Source organism: Thunnus albacares, chromosome 22, assembly GCF_914725855.1.
Source record: "Thunnus albacares chromosome 22, fThuAlb1.1, whole genome shotgun sequence".
Classification (NCBI taxonomy): domain Eukaryota; kingdom Metazoa; phylum Chordata; class Actinopteri; order Scombriformes; family Scombridae; genus Thunnus; species Thunnus albacares.
Genome location: NC_058127.1, coordinates 7,238,373 through 7,259,990, shown reverse-complemented (window position 1 = coordinate 7,259,990; position 21,618 = coordinate 7,238,373). Strand labels below are relative to the sequence as shown.

The following is a 21,618-nucleotide window of genomic DNA, read 5'->3' as shown; positions in this document are numbered from 1 at the left end:
AAATTTGTATTTAGGTGTCACATCGGGTACACAAAACAAGCAGCAACGTACGACGTGTGATACTCGTCCTGTGGAAGAGTTGTCACTTGAGTGTTTCATTATCAAGGTTTTGCTTCAGTAGAGGGATTACCTACATGTCCCTTTCAAACTCTACTAGATAACCTACAAAATGCACCTTGTCTGAGCTGAAAATGACAACTGACATACATTAGTATTTCGTCTTAATCCATCCTGACTTGTGTTTCTTCTGAAGTTTAGAGGCATAGTTGCATTTAGAACAAGTGAGTTCCTCTTTGAGACATTTTCCTGCATCTGGCACTTTTTTTTTTAGTTTAACAGAGGGAAGATATCAACAGCAATGAACCCAAATGCCATTTTAAAAAACTGCACAACATCTGTGGGCGGGTGGACTGCCTACCCTCGTTAAAAAACACATCATTATCTGTTTTTTTGTATTTTTGTGGTGCTGCTGCTGATGTATATTCATTTCTATTCACCGCTCCAAAACACTCCCACGTTGCCTGCACTTGCTGAAATCTGACACCTGCCAAACTTTCCGTGGACTAAACTACCTGCATGTTTGAATGCGTTTACCAGGCTCAGCGTCCGTTACAGCACACAGAGTTTAAAAGCAGATGTCATCACCCATTATGTTTTACTACTCTGCCATATGGATTTTTGCAGAAATGTAGTTGCTAAAATAAAGGCAAGCTAATTCAGCAGGTCTTATTTAACTACATAATGACCAACCAGACTGAGGGCAATGAGGATATTCCACATGTACATGACTTGTTTTTGTCCATTTTCTAATAGAATTACATTTATTTTTGATTAAATTTGCATTAAATAAGTTTTTGGCCACTTGAGAGTAGCGGAGCTAGCTGTAAAAACATTGTGTTAGCAAACTGTTAGCAACAATTAGCGTTAATTTGGAGTGGCGTTCCATGCCACCTGATAAATGTAAGTCCAATATATATTACTGGTTTGTTTCTAGGCAGGTACAGTAGCATTCATTGGGTTTATTGGAGTGTTTTTGATTAGAAACAACTGCTTCCTGTGGCTGTAAACAATGCTAATGAACGAAAACTGAGCTGAAAGATGCTAAACTGGTCTGTATAACTGAGCAGAACTGCAGATTCAGTTGATAATTTTCTGTATTAGTAGTAAATTCTGGTAAATTCTTCAGCACCGTCTTTCTGTTTTTGTGCCATAAAGCAAAAACAAACTTCTCACTCCCACTGTGAAAATCTTTTCAATTATTGGTTGCTATGGTAATTATTTGTGTATTGTTGTGTTATTTATCTATTCATGCTAAAACGCTACAAGTAGCACGTTTATTTTTGCTGTGTGGGTCAGAGTTACGACTACATTTCAACACATTGAAGTTGACATTAACCCCTCTGTGGTGGGTTGGTTGGTTGGTTGAGGAGGTGTTGACATGCACCGCTCATTGTCACCCGCCCTCTTGTGTTGCTAAGCAACCGTACGCCACCAGGACGGAATCCATATTGTCCCAGAGACCAAGTTTAACCCAGTACTCCATACCTCACTGACTGCCTTTCCATTAAAAGCTATCAGCGGGATGGTGCTGGAGTGTGTGTTTGTGTGTGTTTGTGTGTGTGTGTGTGTGTGTGTGTGTGTGTGTGTGTGTGTTAGGGGGCTTTAGGGATGAGTGGAGAGTGGGGAGTGAGTTGGGAGTGTGTTTTGGGGGTAAAGGATTGGCTGAGGGATTGTGAGGGGGGAGTGTGTGTGTGTGTGTGTGTGTGTGTGTGTGTGTCTGCAGGGAGAAAGAAGGGGAGGTGGGGGTTAGGAATCTGTTTACAATGGCCTGAGGGAGAGCCATCTAAGCTGCCAGAGAGGGAGAAACAGTCAGATATCGAGAGAGAGAGAGAGAGAGAGAGAAAGTCCGAGAGGAGGTGAAGGTAGAAGGAAAAGGTTGAAGAGAAGGAATGAATGAAAGGAGAGAAAGAAAGCGCCGAGCTCAAGAGAGGATTAAAAACAAACTTAGGGAGTCCTTTAAGGTTCCTCGGTAGAAGTTGCACCAGGAGACGTTGGATGGAAGCTGCGGGGTGATGCAAAGCAGCAGTCCTACCAGATCTCTGCTCTCGGCCATGCAAATAGGATATGTGGTGTGTGTGAATTTGGTTCGTGCGTTTGCGTGTGTGTGTGCCAGTGCGATTCTGTTCTTCTGTGCATGTCTGTCGTTTCAGTGCTGGGGAAAGTTGATACTAACGTGTGCCTCACTGTTTTTCTTTTTTTTTCTGTCTGCTTGTGTGTGTTTGTGTGTGTGTGCAGACTTTGAGGAGCAGTTGTACGACACCAAGCTGACCGGTCAGACGTTCCGACACCCGTCCTCGCAGAGCTCCGACGACACGTCCACCTCGCTCAGCCGATCGCCCATCTCCCTCAACAACAAGAGGCCTGACTTCATCTTCCTGGTAAACACACACACACACACACACACACACACACACACACACACACACACACAGTCATGTTTATTCAATCAGAAGGTTCCTTCACACTTTTCACACCTAAAAGTCTGAACCAAGGTTTGTGTTTTTGTTACATAATATGTTTTTTATCTGGTTAGTTCTGGTTTCACATTGCGATTATGTGATACTTTACATGACATACCTTCGTCCCGTCATCATTGCTTATGTGGGCTGCGTCTCCGTATACTTGACATTGATTGGTCTGTAGACGAGCGTGTGTCTGACGTAGGCGTGTTGTCAATTCAGCGGGTAGCCTTCTATCGCTGTTTGAATTAATGGAGAAAAATGAAAGAACAGATTCATTTCATTGCAGCTATAGTAATATTATTATTTCATTACTTTATCTTCAGGTGGAATTGCTCTCTCGTCCTCTCATATCCTCTCTCTCTCTCTCTTATCCTCTCCTAAAACACCTGGAAAGAGTTTTATGAATCCAGCTGACTTTATAATGTCGTCTGACTGCATTTAAATTAAAAAAAATCCTCCTCTCGCCATGTGCTACCGCGGCTCTTTTTTCCTCTTTCTGCCTCCTGGAACTTCTTGTAATTGGTCTGAAATGTTTTCACACTAGAAACCAACAGAGCCATGGTTTGGTTGGACCATGGTTTGCCTGTTTGGTCCGGATCTTAGTGGGGAAAGTTTCACACCTATAATTTCGGTTTGGATCAAACTGAAAAGTCTGAAAGTCCAAATGAGTTAGGTGTGTGTTTCATATAAGATTTCTTGAGACAAACAAGTAAACACAATTATTTTCACCTCTCCTGTGCAAAGGTTTTTTTTAAAATCGAATAACAAAGGAGAGCCATGCAAAAATACGGGAATTACAGGAATTACTGTAGATTTTTTCCCTGTTAAGCCAACCCAAAGCATCTAGCTGTCATGGAAACACAGGAACCAAAAAGGTTGCACATGACAATTAAAAGATAACTCTACTGGTTTAGCATTGCACTCTTATAATATTGTTAAACTCATGATGGATGGGTTTAACTTTTTTGTCAAAACCTACATTACCCACAACGCAACTCGACTCAGTTCACTCGACTGGACAGATTTAGGTGTGATACTCTGGTTACACAGGTCACTTCTCTTTAACTTCTTTCTAACACCTGCAGATTTTTGTCAAGTGACATCACTCGAGGTAAAATATCAGAGTTCACACGTCTCCCTCTGGAGCCACAAAAGGCTTTATACTTCTTTTACTTTCCTTTTTTTTTTTTTTTTTTACATACCTGTAAAAAGATTTTGATACCCCTTTAAGGTGTAACAGCAAAAGTAAGAAGAAGAAAGTTAAAAGACTGTAATTGGAGATTTCTAAGTCTAAAACCATGAGAGCTGACTTCCTCCAGCTAAACACACACAGCGTCCACCTCACTTATCTTTTCCACTTTTCTCCTTTAACAGCAGGATTTCACATTCTCGGTAAACTCGCTCCGTTCTCCTCTTTCTGCCCTTTTTACTCTTAGTTTCACTCTCCTCCGGTCTTTATTTCTCCTTTATAGTTTATTTCTAAACTTAGTCGCCACTTTTACTTCATTTACATCATGTCACCTCTTTTTGTTTTTGTCCTTCACATACAGTGAAATTATAATCTTTCATCTTTCAGAGATCATTTCTGATTAAATCTGATGGTAAAATGAATCTCTCCATTTTGGTATTTTGGAAAATAATGAAGATTACCGACGTTATACGTGATAATCTTCATTGATGATACGTTACCAAATCATTTATTTGTCCTCTTCTCTAATCTAAAGTCTCTCACGCAGCAGATCAGACTTTGATCTGATTAGATTTTTTTCATCTATCACAAACATTGATCATATAATAGTAAAAGCTGCATTGAAAACAGCTGTTGGTGTGATTACATCTCATATATAATTGTGTTGGACGACAGGGCTGAACCACAATTCAATACTTCCATGTTTTGACTTTCACAAAAAAAGTTGTAGAACAGTTAAACACAATTACTCACATTAAATATAAGTTTGATTATTTTAGATGTTATACATTTGTCATATCATTATATATATATATATGGATTTGTGGATATTGATTTCAATCATTTTGTCGTATTCCTGCCTTCTTTATAAAGAGTAATTTCAACCTATAATCAGTCCTGTAATAACACAGACGCATCATTTGTCTCAGCAACAATAAAATGAACTAATTACTATTTCAGTGTCATCAATACTGTCTGAGCTGAAGTTGTGTTGTGACAAAAATGTCTCGTTGCTTTTGTTATCACGCCTTTAAGTGGAATTATCCAAAAAAAAAAAAACCTACTGCACAACATATTCCACCCACCATCTTTCAGATTTGTTAGAATTAGTCATCATCCATTCACTCTCTCAGCAGGCTTCTATAAACAAAGACCAAATGATTGAGCTTCTTCCAGATGGAAATATCACTAAATCTTGATCAGAACGGAAACTAGCAAATGAAAAATCGGTGCTACGTGTTAGCCTGCTCATGCAAATAGGGACACGGGGGGGAGGGTTTTGAAGGTAAGAGAGGATGTAAACATGGATTTTCAGGTGACGTATGGTTGAAACAGACCCATTCTTTGCACCTAGCCCTTCTCTATTTCCACTTTCTTTCCTTGTTCTGCCCCTGCTGCAAATAGTTGTCAGGCTATTTCCCCTGAACGGACTCCTACGGCGATTCTACTGCAAGACGGCTGCACGTTTCCTGCATATCGGCGCGCTGCTCCTTCAGCAAGCTGTTAAATAGCTCCGTTAAGCTAATGCCTTCCTCTCTGTTTGGGCTAATTTCAATTAGAATTTGGCAGATTCCACCACAAGATGACTTAAACTTCTGCGTATCCATCTGACAGTAGAAAAACATGCTTCCCCACTCAGAGAGGAGGAGTTCCTGCATTGCAGCAGCCCCGGAGCAGTGTGTGCGTTTCAGTGCCTTGCTTAAGGGCGGCAACCGTGGATATTGTAGATTTAATAGGAGGCAGCTGACAGATGCTAGTTCCCTCCCAGCTGGGATTACACCTTCCTGCTGATGCCAGCAACTGAGACAACAATGTCTCTGCTACTTGTCAGCCTCTGTCCCCGCCGGCTAATCAGATCCAAACATATATTTCTCATCTTCCTGCCCTCTCTTTTCACTTGCTCTTTCCTCGGTTTCTTCTGTCCTTCAAGCACGGCTATGAAAGTGTAAATAATCACCTGAGCATTTTAACTCACATCTCACCTGTTTCTTTTACTCTCTGCCAACCTCGAGACAGCTGAAGATGAGTCATATATGAGCTTATTTGTTGCGTGTTTTCTTTATTTATCTGTTTTTTTTTCTCTCTCTCTCTCTAAATCTCTCTCTGTCTTCCACTCCCCATTTCTTATCTACTTCACCAATCTTCCCCTCTGTCCTCTTACTGGCATTAAAGTAGCTTGAAACGCAGTAGATGACCTCTGCCGACTGTCTAGCCTCCTCTAGGTTTTCAAAGTTGTATTGATTTTCACTTTAATTGATTTTAGAGTTTATTTTTGCTTTTGTGAGTTTGTGCCAATAACTAAAAAAAAAAAAACTACTGTCAATGTTTCAAAATGGCTCAAGCATGAAATGGAAAAAAAAATAACTTTGAAAAGATATTGAAAGTACAGTAAAATCAGAGCAGAGATATCACTGAGAGGAAAGAGGTCAGACTACAGTAAAGATGGACCACATGCATGACGAATTTCAATTTTACAAAAGGACAGTCTGTACAGCAAGAAGAAATCCGACCAGGAATAATGTGAATTTGTGTTTCTACTTGGAACTATTCACCCTCATTCTCTTGAATCTTACTGTGTGAATACATACGTACAAAGTTCTCACTTCTTTTTCTTTAAACCTGCAACATTAGCATTAATTTGGTATCATGTTTATGTTCCCCTGATGACTGTAAGTCTGATCTTCACTCCTCTTTTAAGCTCTGTTTTTGTTCTCCACCAGTTCTTGTGAAAAATATCTGGCTCTTTAGCTGCTAAATGCTCACCAGCTAGTCACGAACTTTGTTTGTGTGCTGTTTGGTGCAGGGCAGGCGGTACAGTGCGTTTATCGGAGCTTTTTTTTCTGCTAACACCTACCTGCTGTTGCTTTTCATATGATTCATATGAGTGGTGAGAATGGACTAAAATAGTAAGACTTTAAAACCAAAACAATGAGCTGAAAGACACTTAAATCACAGAGAGGAACGAACTGCAGAGTCAAAACTTCAGGTCAACAAAACTTATGTGAACATATTTAAAAATGGTACCTGCAAGTCAAAGAACAAAAAAAAAAGTTACTTCTACTTCCTCCTTGTGATGACATCATAAACAGCCGCCTGTTGGTAGCCTTTGTAGCTAAGATTGTTCCATGTTCACCTCGTCGATGTGTTTGAGAAGTGTATATTTCGAGTAAAGAACAAGAAAAAGAAGTGAAATCCTACTACTACTGTTTCTGTACGTAGCCTCCCGAGCCACCAAAAGTCTGCCGAGACGCAGCCTCTGGAAACTAACCAATCAGAACAGAGTGGGCTCATCGGGAGGCGGGCCTTAAAGAGACAGGAGCTAAAACAGCCTGTTTCAGACAGAGGCTGAACTGAGGGGCTGCATAAAGTGCCAGTTTAAGATAAATAAGTTTTTTTGAACTGTAAATCATGCAAAGATATTCCAGTAGAGTATAAATATAATTAGACCTAATAAGACTTGGAACATTGTACGTCCACTTTAAAACTAGTGCTCACTTGTCAAAACCTTCTAAAAAACGTGACTTTTATGGTCACATTTATTGTTACAGTTGGATACAACTTGCTCTAGGACACATCAGCAGGACAGATACATGCATGCTGGGAATCTCACAACCTCTTAGTCTCTCTAAACCCTGCTGGATCAGACTGCCCACCACCTCTAACACAACTGATCTCCTCTTCTCCTTCTAGCCGGCATCCAAACAGCTCTACGATGATGAGACCACCTCCTCAGTGTTCGGACTGAGGTCTGTGACCGACCCGTCTCCCTCCCCGTCCCCGTCCCCCTGCGGCTCAGATCGCCCTCCGTTGGGTTGGAGTAGTAACAACAGCAGCAGCAGCACCGCCACTTCTGCTACCACCGGACCGCCTGTCGCAGAGAAACCCCGCTGGCACCTGGGTAGACGCGCGCCGGGTCACTTCATACCGCTCGACGTCACAGGTAAGATTAAACTCTGAGAACAAACGGGGTATCATTCAGAGGAATAGGGTACTTAATCAAGGTGATGATTTTTAGGGTGTAATTGCTGCTCATACTGGTTGTCTCTACACCAGATTTAACCTTTTAACATCCACCGGGTCACCGGCGACCCGCGTAAACCAGTTGTAAGTGGTAGCATCACACAGTAATGAGTCAAAGCAATTGGCACAATTTGGCCAATTGGAGATGATTGGAAAGGTTCGGATTACAACAGTGACGCCACAAACTAAAAACTCCCTAGCTCCCATAAGGTTAGGCCTAGAGGTCTGGAATTTTATACAGATTGACAAGATGTAGAAGGTTTATGGTGTTCTGCATAGTTCTGGCATAAAGCATGTCCTAATTATTGTTACTCAAATATGACTCATGATAGATGAGGACCAAAAACACTTTTTTGAGCCTTATTTGAACTGATTTAGCTTTGTTTAAGTATTAGCCACATGCTAAACAAGCACATTTCCAGAAACTAGAAGATGTCACTTGTCAAATGAAGCCTAATACATGCATCATGGCCTTACAGTTCTTCTGTTATAGGCTTTTCCATTTGGGTATGCCAAATAGGCGAAAATTCTATAAAAAAGGGTGGATGTTAAGGGGTTGAGCTTAAATTCATTCTCTTTTCAAATGAATTGTATGGTTGTTTAAAAAGTTCAAATGATCTTGATGAAGGGCATTATCAGAAGGTGCTGATGTAAAAGTACCTTTTTGAGATTACGAAGGCTTATTTTTGTGTTTTGCCGCTTTTGTAAAAATCACTCTGGGAAAGCTGATGATATGCAACAGATTCAAACTCATTGCGGTGGTATTACAAGCGTCTTAGCCAACTGAAGCTCCAGGACGTTTTCCTGGAGTGATGGAGGTAGAGCTACTTGTAGCGTGCATGAAAATATGCGTTCTGGGCAAAATGAATGTAGATAGCCTAATATTTCCTAGAAGTCTTTGGAGTGAGACAGGAGGAATTCATGTCTGCTTCATCGCTTTGACCAGATTGATCCGAGCCATCGCGGTAAGAAAGATGAGTGTGCTGGATTTTAAAGGGGGCTGCGTATGATGTAAACTGAGGCTACTGGCATCCGGCCTGTGAAGTGATTATTTAATCAAAGTGAAAGATTATCATATTCTCAAGTAGCCTCGTCAGCTCAAAGTGTCTCAAATGATGGTATTCCAAAAAAGTGCTGAATTGATTAGTTGATTGAAAGAGAATTAATCAGCAATAATCTTGATAAGTGCTTGATTAAGTAATTAATTTAGTGGGTTTGAACCTCTCAAATATGATGATTTTCTGCTGTTCCCTGTCTTATGTCATTGTAAATTAAATATCTCTGGGTTTTGGACTGTTGCCCTGCACTCTGGGAGCTTATCATTTTACTATTATGTGACATTTAATATGAAAGACTATCTGTCTAGGGCTGCAAATAATGATCATTTTCATTATCGATTAATCTGTCAGTTAATTTCTCGATTAGCTGATTAATTGTTTAGTCTATGAAATGTTGAAAAATAGTGAAAAAATGGCGTTCAAGATTTCTCAGAGGCCACGGTGATGTCTTTAGTTTGCTTGTTTTGTCTTGTTTTGTCAGTTTTTCAAGTCTTAAAACAGCAGTCAGATGCTCATATGAGCATTGAAACAGGTTTTCTTGGTTAGTATGAAGAGGAGGAATTACTACAGCAACAGAAACGTGTCATTTGGGCAACAGCAAATCTTAACATTTGAGCAATAAAATGTTTAAATGATTATTAAAATAGTTGCAGATTAATTTCCTGACAATCAATTAATTGGCTAATTTTTGCAGCTCTGACTCAATCAATCATAAAATAAGCAATAAAATGACCCATAATGATAATAATCGTTCATTGCAGCCCTGTTCAAAAGGTCACATGATCAGAGGAGTGAGTAGGAGTGAAACTGAAGAAGGGCTGGATTGAGGTTAATTATAGTGGGATGTCAGGAGGGGAGGTGAGATGCATGTTAGTTGGGTGTTGTCTCTAACCAGATGTCTGAAAGCATTACTTGGTTTTTATTGTAATTAATAACCTCAGTGTGAAAGTTCACAGACAAATAATCCAAAATTAAATAGATTAACGCCCAACATGAGACCCTATTGGAAATTAATCAGCTGTTAGATGGCTCTGGTTGTCTCACTTGTGTAATCTGTAAACACAGATAGGATATATGGAAGGCGTAATCTTGTTTTTATCTCATTACAGTCGTTGGTTCACCGTAGTAAAAGAAAAACCCTGGTGACTTTGTTCTATACGCTTTACGCCTCAGAGAATAAATATCCGATGCTGAAAACATTTTCCTTCAATGACGTTCTGTGTTTTTCTCCTGAGGATTAGCTTTTCCCAAGTGTGTCAGCTGTAAAAGTGAGAGTCACGGGGAATTAGAGGGAAGGGAAATGCAAAATAATGATGAATATTTTTTTCTCTTTGAGGGTCAAATCAGTATAAGTTGACTTTGACTTCGTTGCAGTCACTGGTTTGTTGTAGAACTGGTAGAAACTAAAATACAAGTTACTTTCTATGCATAACCCAGTATCACTTTCCTTATATAACCATTAAACAGTCAATCAGTCCATCATTAAATATGATTAGAAACATGAATGCATCTAATACCACTTATTCCCTTGTGTTCATTTCTATAACTGATTTTGGCATCAGCAATAACCTCCTACAAGTGAACAATGGTCCTCATGCAGTGGTGCAATGTAACCAAGTACATTTACTCAAGTACTTTACTTAAGTACAATTTTGGGGTACTTGTACTTCACTTCAGTATTTCCATTTTATGCTACTTTGTACTTATACTCCACTACATTTGAGAGGGGAATTTTTACTCCATTACATTTATTTCACAGCTAGTTACTTTTAGATCAATATTTTATCATAAAACTTGTGATCATCTTTATGAAAATAACTATAAAATAGCATCGTTATAGATTAGACAAACCAACAGTATAAACTGTTAAGATTAACTTAATGTTGAAATGCTCCTTACATGTAAATTAAATCTGTATTAATATTCCAATAATATATTTTTGATAAATACTTCTAGTTAGTGCTAATTAGCAAACGTTAGCATGCTAACATGCTAAACTGAGACGACGGTAAACGAGTCCTGCTAAACTCCAGCCTCACAGAGCTTCTAGCATGGCTGTAGGTTGAGATTAACTTAATGTTGAAATGCTGCTTACACAAATCTTAAATCAGTATTAATATTCCAATGATATATTTTTGATAAATACTTCTAGTTAGTGCTATTTAGCAAACGTTAGCATGCTAATATGCCAAACTGAGACCACGGTAAATAAGTCCTGCTAAACTCCAGCCTCACAGAGCTTCTACCATGCCAGTAGGCACCTCTTGTTAGCTGATTATCGCCTGTCACAGTTAGGTAATGATTAATTTAATCATGAAAATCTATCTTGATTAAAGTTAAGGCAAAGATTTAAACTGGTTGTTAGGGTCAGACAATCTAAAAAAATGAGTCAGGGTTCAGGTTTTGGTTATGTCATTTCAACTTAAACCGAAAACTTGACTCACTGTAGAGACATTGTTTGCATCATTTCACAGTTGAACCCAGTAAATAAGAGCCATTCAGGAATTCAAGCTGCTTCTACTTCTGCAGTCGGTGTATTTTACTCTGCGTGAGACCACCAGCTACCTTCCTAAATGTAATCAAGATCACATAAATGCGTCGGCTGTCCCTCGGCGCTGATTTGCAATCTTAGAAACTTCACTATTGTCTACCCGTTTCTACTTTAAGAGCAGGAAAAAATAAACATCAAATCTTCACTTCTCCCTCAAGTGATTCATACTTTATGTTTGAAGACGTTTTCAAACAAAGGTGTGTATTTTCAGATGTAGTCGGCGCTTTTCTCAGGTGACAAAGCATCTCTAATGTAAAGGCAGAATCAGTCATCTCCCAGATTGCATTGCAGAGTACACATTACAGTCTCTGTATATACTGTATGTACACTGTATTAAAATGGTTCCACAGCACTTCAGTCATGGAGAAACATTTAAGGGAGGATGCAGAAAGACAACAGATGCTGAGATTTTTCAAAACAGCGAGACATTCTTTCAGTAGGAAAAGCATTTTGTTCTCCGCATGCAGGTTTCCTCGTTAAACATTTTGCATATTTATGCCAGAAGTCATAACTCACAGTTTACAGCGGATGACATGCAGTACTTTCACACACACACACACACACACACACACAGATTCCCACTCGACTCAAGTTTGAGATTTAAAGGGGAAAAAATGCTGCAGAAACAAGATTTGACATCAAAAACATTTTCTTCTTATGATCACATTCGTTATCGCCCTCGACCATCTCTGGCGGTCAGCTTTGCTTGTGTGTGTTGTCTTTGTGTGTGTGTGTGTGTGTGTGTGTGTGTGTGTGTGTACTGTCAGAGCTGTTAGTATGCTGTGGTCATCCTCAGCAACATCGTTCTGACACTCCTGCTTCCACTCGTCTCCACCAAGCCTTGTTTACTTTGTGTGCGTGCATGCGTGTATGTGTGTTACTGTGCATGTATGTGCGTGTGTGTATGTGTGTGTTACTGTGCATGTATGTGTGTATGTGTGTGTGTGTGGTCCTCCTGGTTTTTGGCATAGCAACTGCTTCGTCACTGGGTGCCTCTCCCCTCCTTCTCACGCATATCCATCTATAGTTAAATATCTCTGTGTCTTTTTCTCCCCCCCTCTCTCTCTCTCTCTCTCTCTCTCTCACTCTCCTTCGCTCACCTCCTCACCAACTGTGTTTAGGAGTTAGAAGGTCAGGTATAATGACGCACGCCTGTGGCGTTGTACTTGGTGGGTATCCACTTCCTTCGGAGAGAAAAAGATAAAAAAACAGCGAGAGAGGAAGAGGGAAGAGAGAGGCAGAGAGATTGTTAGTGGAGAGGGAGAGAGAGGATAAGGTTGGTGTTATTCTATTTTTCTTACTGTCAACAAATACAATTTAAAGACCAAAACCAACAATGTTTTAGACCTTCCCTCAATAATTCCCGACTTCCCCGTCTATGGCACTACCATCATCAGCCCGTTGGCTCATGCTGAACACGTTTATCTTTAAAAACGGATCCCAAATAGATGCCGTAGTAGTCCAAATATATGGCGACCTTGACTATAAGACTGTTTTTTGGAAAAAGGCTTTTTGAGGACACATCACTGAAGAGTCACAGGCAGGATCTTGGAAGCGGTCAAAATGATTTTCCCAGGCAGTTAGCATTTTTCTGTTGACTGTCTGTTTTGTTTTTTAGCTTCTTGTCATCTGTGACAGCGGTAATTGGCGGCTGTTTCAGCAGTAAAGATTTCACTTTGGACTAAATTTATTTCCTCCTTTCGCATAAAAAAAGCACGTTACCCTTCAGAAACTCCTGCAGGTTAAACTGAGCTACGTAAACAGTGTTAGTGTAACTCTAACAGACTCACTGTAAATAGACACTCGTTAGCTTAGCAAGATGACGGCTACACAACAACCATAATGCAACACTCTCTGTCGGAGTCTTTCTCCATTCAAAAAGATCTGATGAAGGTGTCAGTGTGTGTTTTTAGACATCAATGGATGACACAGAGGAATAAGATATCAGGCTTTGGATACACAGACGATACTTGTTAGTAGGATCGATTCATTGTTGGTTTTTTCATGGGATTTGTTGACAGTAAGAAAACTATAAAATATAAAAATGACGTCTTCATCCGGCTTGTTACCGTGACACCCACTCCTCTTCCGCTCCATCTCTTGTTCTTTCGCTCTCTGTTTTCTCTGTAAAAAAACCAGCGAACAGGTAACTTGCAGCCAGCTTACTGTTGCCATGGTAACCAGCCGCTCTTCCTCTCTCTTCCCTAATAAAAAGAGGAGAAAAAAAAAAAGAACATCAGCGAGCGAAGGAAAAAGAGAAAGAAGAAGTGAGTGAGAGTGGAAGCTGAAGCCGTGGAAGGAGGGAACGGTGGAGAAGGAGAAAGAGAGAGAGAGAGAGAGAATGCAATTTGAGGAAAGACAGATGGAGAGAAAAGGAGGTTGGAGGGATACAGGATGAAAGAATAATGAATGGAGGGTAATGAGAGAACATTTTGTCACCGTTCCCTCCTCCCAGTTTCCTTTCCTCTTCCTCCTTCCGTCTCTCCATCCCTGCACATCTCGCTCCGGCAAAATTTTCATGAATGACCGAGGTACCGCAGGCAGTGAAAATATGAATGCAGAGCAGGAAGAGACAGACAGGCTGTAGGCAGACAGACAGACTGACAGGGTAAGAAATTTATCAATCTACTGTATATATATATATTCTTTTCAGTTTTCTATTTTTATCCCCTTGATCTGGCTTATTGGAGATTTATTCATTACACTGAAGTATAAGTCTACTCTGGCTCTGAGTTTGCACCGTTTTTTTTGCATTTCATGATTTTATTTTTAACTTTACAGGCATTTAATTAAAATTTCGAGAGGCTCTGTGCAACCAAATGAGTTTCCTTCGAATGTAGAAGTAACTGAAACACAAGCAGCTTGTGACATCGCCAGGACAAGCAGTTAAACAGGAATATAGTCAGATATAGGCGAACATATCACATGTACTGTAAAAAAATCTAATTATTTTGACCTGTTTGTTATGTAAATGTTGTCTATTTGAATATATTTGTAGTTTAGAGTCAGTGTGACAGTGTTATGTCCTCTTTGAGCATGCAAATTTTGTCATTAATTCTGCAAAAAGGCAGGTAAACACGGTCATTTACAGCCAAAAAAGACCAAGTTAGATAATAAACGAGGCGTCCCGTGAATGCAGTTCTGAATGTCGTATGCGGGGAGTCAAAGAGGGAGACACACAAGCTTGTAAACATGGAGTTTAGCTGAGAAACAGACAGGTATTCATGCTGCTCAGCTGCAGACGGTCTAATCCTCTCAGTTTACCTGGAGCAGCCCGGGAACCCCACATGGGGCAGGACTTTCCAGAACTGCGACGAATCCTGTTGGCTCCACGTCGTGCCGTTTGAGTGCCGAGATGAATCAAAGACTGGGCTGCGATTATGAATTAATTTCTAATTGGATTCAGCTCAAATGAGCAAAAAGCAAGGTTTTTAATTTTGAGTAGGTGTTGATAAGTTGAGCTGTTGAAATAGGACAGTCTCCACTCAAGGTGCACTTACTCACTTGTTCAGGAGCTTTTAATCATCACACAGTCATTGAACTGCAGATGTTCAAACCTTTCATGGTTTTCAGCAGCTCTATGCTTCTCTTATGTTGCTCATTCTGGCTAAGATTTAAGGTTGACTGTTCATCAAGGTCCTCTAACTCTCTTAATCCTGAGATTTTGACCATGTCACACCGTCTTCATCAGCATCATTCATCCTTTGCCAACTGCGGTTCCCAAGGTCAAAGCGAACTGTCGACCTGAAGTTGGGATCTCATTCAGGAGAAGAAAAGCAGAAGTAGAGATGTTCATAAATTAATATTTTCCCTGAATGCACAACCACTTAAATGGCATTTTGTAGCTACTAAGGTTAGAGGATTGTATAGTATTTTGACATCTTAAAACTTGTCAATAACACATTTGTAAATCAAAGCCTGTGTGTCAAGGCAGGGTCCCTAACAACAAAGACTACCTCATCCACTTTAAAAAAAAAAAAAAAAACTGCCTGAAGGCTCACAGTAGGCTGCAAATCAGTGAAGCCAGGGCCATACTGAAGAGACATTATGATGAATGAATCATCATCTTGTCTCTCTGGTGAAGGCTGCTGATAGTTGAAATAGTGTCTATTATTTATGGCTGCAGGAGCAACACAAAGACTCCCAACCTCTGAGCAGCAGCTCGGCGAGAGACAAGGCCGATCGAGAATGAGGGCGCCTTTGAAAGACAGACATACAGACAGACAGTAAATTTGACTGCGTGCATGTGTGATTTTTTTTTACAAGTTTTCTGCCCAATACTGTAGCCTGCAAAATTATCACTTTACCCGGATGAAACCAGGATTCAAGAGGCTGTCAGACCAGCAGGAAATGGGTGATTGGATGAGCCAGAAAGGAGGTCATATTTAGCCAGCTAAATGGCTGAGTCATACCTTAGTCTCTGTTGGATGGCTGTAGATGTTTCAGCCCAAACACTCTTATTTATTCATGCACAGAGGAGCACGGCCATTGAATGACACTCAGCGAATGAGCTAAATAGATAAATTGCTGGAAACAGACACAGGATGAATGACCGAGGTAAAGAATCTGCTGGAAAGATAGAGAGATATAAAAAAAAATGCAGGTGGAAAAACAAACAGGTAGTCAACGAGTGAAGCAGGCAGCAGGGGTTTTTTTCTTCCAGGTAACATTAAATGATGATGATACATCAGCCAAGACTGATGGTTTGATCATTAAATCAGTGATTCCACGAATTTCTAGATTTCAAACTTTATTTTCTGGGCTTTATCAGGGCAAATCCGCCACAGTTTTTGCAATGTTAAAGGGGACATATCATACTTTTTGTGATTTTCTGTTATGATGTTGGATGTCTATGTTAAACACAGTCAAAGATCCAAAACTTGAGGTAAACGTATGTAAAAATGCTGCCTGCAAGTCAAAAGCCAGGGCTTCAACCTGCTCTGAACGCTTCATGTGCAAAGTTACCTTTACCTCTTCATCCATTTGCATATTTCACTTTGGATTCTGGCTCCAATATGTACAGATGTATTTGAGAATTTTCCATTTTGAGTAAAGAACGAGAAAAAGAAGTGAAATCCGACCACTGCTGTTTGTTGACGTACCCTCCTTGTTTACGTAGGAACCAATCAGAACAGAGTGGGCTTATCGAGAGGGGGGTCCTTAAAGAGACAGGAGCTAAAACTGCCTGTTTCAGACAGAGGCTGAACTGAGGGGCTGCATAAAGGGCCAGTATAAGATAAATAAGTAGTTTTTTGAACTTTAAATCATGCAAAGATATTCCAGTAGAGCCCCAGAATGGAAATATAAACCTGGAAATGTGCATGATACGTCCCCTTTAAGACACCACCTTGACATATTTTTGGAAAGTTGCAGTAACATTATCATGAAGTATCATACCTCAATCAATGATTTTCCCACAGATGGTTTCCATCAGCTACAAAAGGGAAAAATACCTGCTCTTAGAGAGCAGCGAAAAAACAGCTTTCTCAGTGACAAAGAATGACATTGTATAACAGCTCTTTGTTGTGCTTTTAGAGGTTATAAAATTTGTCGATATTGTGTTAAATTGTATTGAGTTATGAGAGGATTGCAACCAGTTTTCATCTAAAGGTTGCACTTTTGGTGAAAATCAGTAAAGACTTTTTCTGTAGGGGTAAATATTTTCTCGATTTGGTGTTTAAAGTCAATACAAAGCAGAATAAGAAGATGTGATGGAACAAAACTCAAGATTTTGTTTCTCAACCTTTGCGTCTCTGAGCTTTAGTCTGAAATATGTGTCATCATTTAGCTTAATTAGTCATTTCTACTTGTTATATTTCATGCAGGGAACACTTGAACACTCACACTTTGGTCTCTCAGACAGTTCAAACATTCATAATTCAACAGGGACACAACTAGACACAAAATGGAAGGTGGAGTCATCTGTGACTGCAAACCCCTCGACAGGCGACAAGAAGCCAGACACACCAACAGGTAGACGGGGGAAGAATAAACATGAAGCCGCAGACTGTTTTCTGGTTTTCTATTCATCATCACATTTGTATTATGGTCTGCAAAACAAGCAGCAAAACACAAAGCTGGATTCACGAGGAAACAAAAAAAGCAGGAGATCTTTATTTTGAGGCCTCACCGAGACCCATCAATGTCAGTGCGGTTGTACAATAAATACTTTATTGTACCTTTAACTCGGTTTGTTTTGGCTCGGCTTGCGTAATGCCTGTACACTTTTTCATCGATTCAGCTTCATTTGATTCATGCTGTTTTGCCTCATTCATTCTGTGTGTGTGTGTGTGTGTTTGTGTGTGTTTTATCCGTCTCTCTGATTTAACATCCTAGTCTTCACTCACTGCAGAAAACACAACTTCATTGAATAGCATCCTTTTGGTTGTAGGAGATAAATTTTTACCAGTAGACTGCATCTGATGCGACTGTCGCTATAAAACAAGCCCGATGGTTTAATCGATGCCTGAATGAGTTATGCAGATGGGTGAGAGACTGTGCCGCATGTCATAGAAGTAATCAAGTAGGTACCTGCTGCCACCGATGACTCATTGGATTACTGTCTGCCCAGACTAGACATCAGAAGGACAGGAAGTACAACAGAACAGCGGGTTTCTCAGCGGCATCTGCTGTAAGTCATGACGCATTAAAACGAGGCGACAGTAAATATAAAACATAAATGTGAGGGTTTATATTGAAAGAAACTAAAAAAAAAGAAAGCAAGGCTGTTGAAGCATCAATTTAATGGTCATCAACAATTAAGGGAAAAGATCTTCCTTATTGAGCTTTCAGCAAAGCTTTATGTAACCAATTCCACAGTAATCATCAATCACATTGATGTCATGCAGATATTAAAATGGGTCATACAACTACAGCTGTTGTTTGCATGTTGTGTTCTTTCGTGTCTGCTTTTGCTCTTACGCCTTTTTAACAGTCATTGCTGCAAAATTTAGAAACTGTGCTCATCCATAATGCACAGCCACGACTTACAATGTATTTTTCAGTTACTTTACTATGTTTGACAGGTTCTAGTTTGGCTGATCTCTCACTAAAAATACATTTTAACTTTACTGAGAGCAGCTGAGTAAACATGTTGAGTTAAATTAAAACAGTAAATCATAGTTGTCTTAAAAGATGTGAGTTTGTTGCAACCATTTAAAAATGACATCAAATCAGGTGATACTCACAGAATTACATTTTTCTCTACACATCTCTATCTCTCAAGAGTCATAATCTAATACTTTATTGCCATGTCAACAACATGATTGGATTTGGTGTTTTATTGAATTTACTGCGTGTTAAGTAAAATTGGTCTCACTGACCCCTCTTGTTCCTGTCTTTCTCCTCCAGGTGAAGTAGGAGGCGGAGGGAAATTCCACGGTGTTGACCTCCTGCAGCACTCCCCGTCCCCATCCCCCTCTCCAGGGGAGCCCTACCCCCACCAGCCCCGCTCCCTGGAGCCTATCACCAACACCCCCCACCAGAACCTGCCCCTGAGGAAGACACACTCTGACCTCGACACAACCTTACCTGCAGGTGTGTGTGTGTGTGTGTGACGGAGAAACCATGAAGTGAAGCACTAGCTAAAGAAACTCTTACCTTGCTTCGATTTTTCCTTGTGTTCTCTTACTGCTCGCATAAACTGAGCATTGCCTTCAGCCAAATATAAGAAAGAGGAAGAAGAAAAGAACAGGACATCTCAAAATGATATTTTTCTACTCGTTAAAAACTCATCCCAATGTCAGCTGAAACTCTACTGGCATCATTAGAAACCTTGAACTTTCTTTTTTGGCTGCAGAAACACATTTTACTGCACAGGCTTTTTGGAGAAATTGACATAATTTGATAGTTTGGGAGAAGGTAGCTAACTTTTTTTATGTGTCTACTAATGCGACACAAAGGTGAAAAGATCATAGATTTCATTTCATTTTTGGATCATTTTCTGTTTTTTTTTTCCTTTTTGTGTCAATTCTCTTAAATGTAGCTTGGCGATTAACCTGGGTCCTTGGTTTAATCCTATTTTAAAGGGCTCACTGAGGCAGGAAAACATCTTAATTGTTCATTTTTTTGCAACCAAATTTTTTGAATTTAACAAAGAACATCACAGAGATTATTGTTGGGTTAATCATTTCTTTCCCCTGTGTTAGCCGTAATCTGTTTTGCTCGGTGAAGGACGGTGTTGCCGGCAGCCAGGATCTTTTCATGCCTAATTGGTTTATTCACTGCAACAGGGATACTCAATTGTAGGGTATGAAGGGTTTCTGTAAACAGTTTAACCTGAATAAGGCCTTAATTGCAGACAGGCGAGAAAAAGCAGACCATCTAAACCTTGCATTTAAAAAAAATGATGTCAAATCATTTTGTATTGAGACTCATTCTTAACTTTAAGATTGTACTAATCCTGTTATTTCCATGCCTGTAACCTTGTCCAAACAGTTTATAACCTTAATCGAATCTTATTCACTACAGACTAAAGTGGAAACTTTTTTATGGTTCCCAAATGAGTACATAATCTAATACACACCTGTATTATATGTATGTATGTGCATAGGACAATGAAACAAAAGGAATTTAATGAAAAAGTTGTGAACCATAGCAAACTGTCAGCACGAAAATGAAAAGAAAAAATATTTTGGTCACAGGCTTTTCAGGTATTAAACACACAAATACTGTAAGCAGCATCTTTATGCTAGATTCACAGCCTGCAACAACCAATCACAAACGAGTCAGAAAGGTATATAATTAATTCAAATGTGTATATAAGTCAAGACAGGATCAGGAGTCGTCACATCTTGTAGTAAATAAAATGAAATATTCCTTTTCCTTGTATAATCCCTGACGAATATCTATTACCAGGACATTGTTTTTTAAATAAAGTGAATGCTTGCAGTTAAAAAATCCACCACTTTTTCTCTGTAAGTGTAAGTTAATGAGATATTTTCCTTTCAAAAAGCACATAAACACTGAAAGAAGTAGGTTAGTAGGCAACCAGAGAATACATAGTATATTGAAAGAACTTAACTGCTTCTGAAGTATCCTAGAGTTGAATTGAATTCACTAGGGTTTTGTCTCATGAGCTTGTTTGGATAAGATAAGTTGTATTAATTCTCCTCCTCCACCTTCTCCTACACAGATAACAGTTTGGAGCATCGCACCCCGGACCAGCTTCACCCAGGAACCATGGACCACTCTGGGCTACTGTGCTCCAACACACCCTCCCCTTCCTGGAATGGACCTAAAGGCTCCACCTTTTCTCCCGGAGCATGGAACGAGCCTTACAATTACAACATGAACAAAGGTCCGGCAGTTCCGCCCAAACAGCACAGCATTATCGGTAACGCAGGAGGAGGGACGCAGGATGGCGTGATGTTAGTGGGCTCAGGACAGTCGGTGAGCTCACACTCCAGTTCATTCATGTCCGTGTCAGACCACTCTGGGAGAAGAGGGAATAACATACCGGGGATTTCGCTGGCAGCAGCCATGATGGAGAAGCGAAGTGAAACAGAAGGAGCTGCAGCAGATGGAGGGAGAGGAGGAGGCGGAGGAGGAGATGGAGGAGGAGGGGGATATGGGGAGACAGGGAGAGGAAGGGAGAGGTCAGCACGATCCATAGCAGCGGCGAACGCCTTCAAGTTCCGGGAGCGTTCCCTTTCTACGCCCACGGATTCTGGTTCCTTCTGTTTTACAGAAGGTGGAATAGGCCAGCCAGACATCACATCCACAGGGAATGGGAATGTTATGCCGATAACAGACCACCAACAGCAACATCATCACTTCCTGGGTATGGGTGAGAACTATGCCCTCCTCTACCCGAGAGGGAGCTCGGAAGACAGTGCGAGTACCACCGACACAATCTCCGTCACAGCTTCAGACTACAGCACAGAAGGCCGCTTGCGCCTGCGCTCACGCTCCATCTCACTCAAGAAATCCAAGCGCAAGCCACCGCCTCCTGTGAGGAGTGTCTCTCTAATGAAGAACCTCGGAGAAGCCGAGGGGAGGATCCACCACGAAGGCAGTCTTTACCGAGATGGCCGGCCAAAGAGCCTGCACATCCCCAGGGATCACTTCCCAGACTTCCAGCCTGATTTCCTCCTACCCAGCTCGTCCTGCTCCTCTAAACCTAGTGTTCGTGAGGGGGAGCTGGGCCAGGGAGGCAGTGATGGACCTCCAAGCCTGGAGGTGCAGGCACCAGAGAGGGAGGGAGAGACAGAGCTGACCTTCCCCACTCACTGGCAGCTGGGGGAGTGGAAGAACAATGACCCCTACAGGTAAGGAAAA

The 21,618-nt window shown here is 40.6% G+C and overlaps 1 protein-coding gene across 2 annotated transcripts in view; it reads left to right on the top strand.

Annotated features, from left to right (window-relative positions):
• nhsl2 (NHS-like 2) overlaps window positions 1–21,618 on the top strand; it is a 164,487-nt gene that overhangs the window by 132,639 nt on the left and 10,230 nt on the right. For both annotated transcript variants that reach the window (XR_006399978.1, XM_044340744.1), the window contains exons 3-6: window positions 2,296–2,438; window positions 7,402–7,651; window positions 18,691–18,876; window positions 20,474–21,608. Coding sequence is in view for 1 of the 2 variants with exons in the window: in XM_044340744.1 (XP_044196679.1) it covers window positions 2,296–2,438; window positions 7,402–7,651; window positions 18,691–18,876; window positions 20,474–21,608 (1,714 nt within the window). In the remaining variant the exon portion in view is untranslated. The remainder of the gene's footprint in view (window positions 1–2,295; window positions 2,439–7,401; window positions 7,652–18,690; window positions 18,877–20,473; window positions 21,609–21,618) is intronic.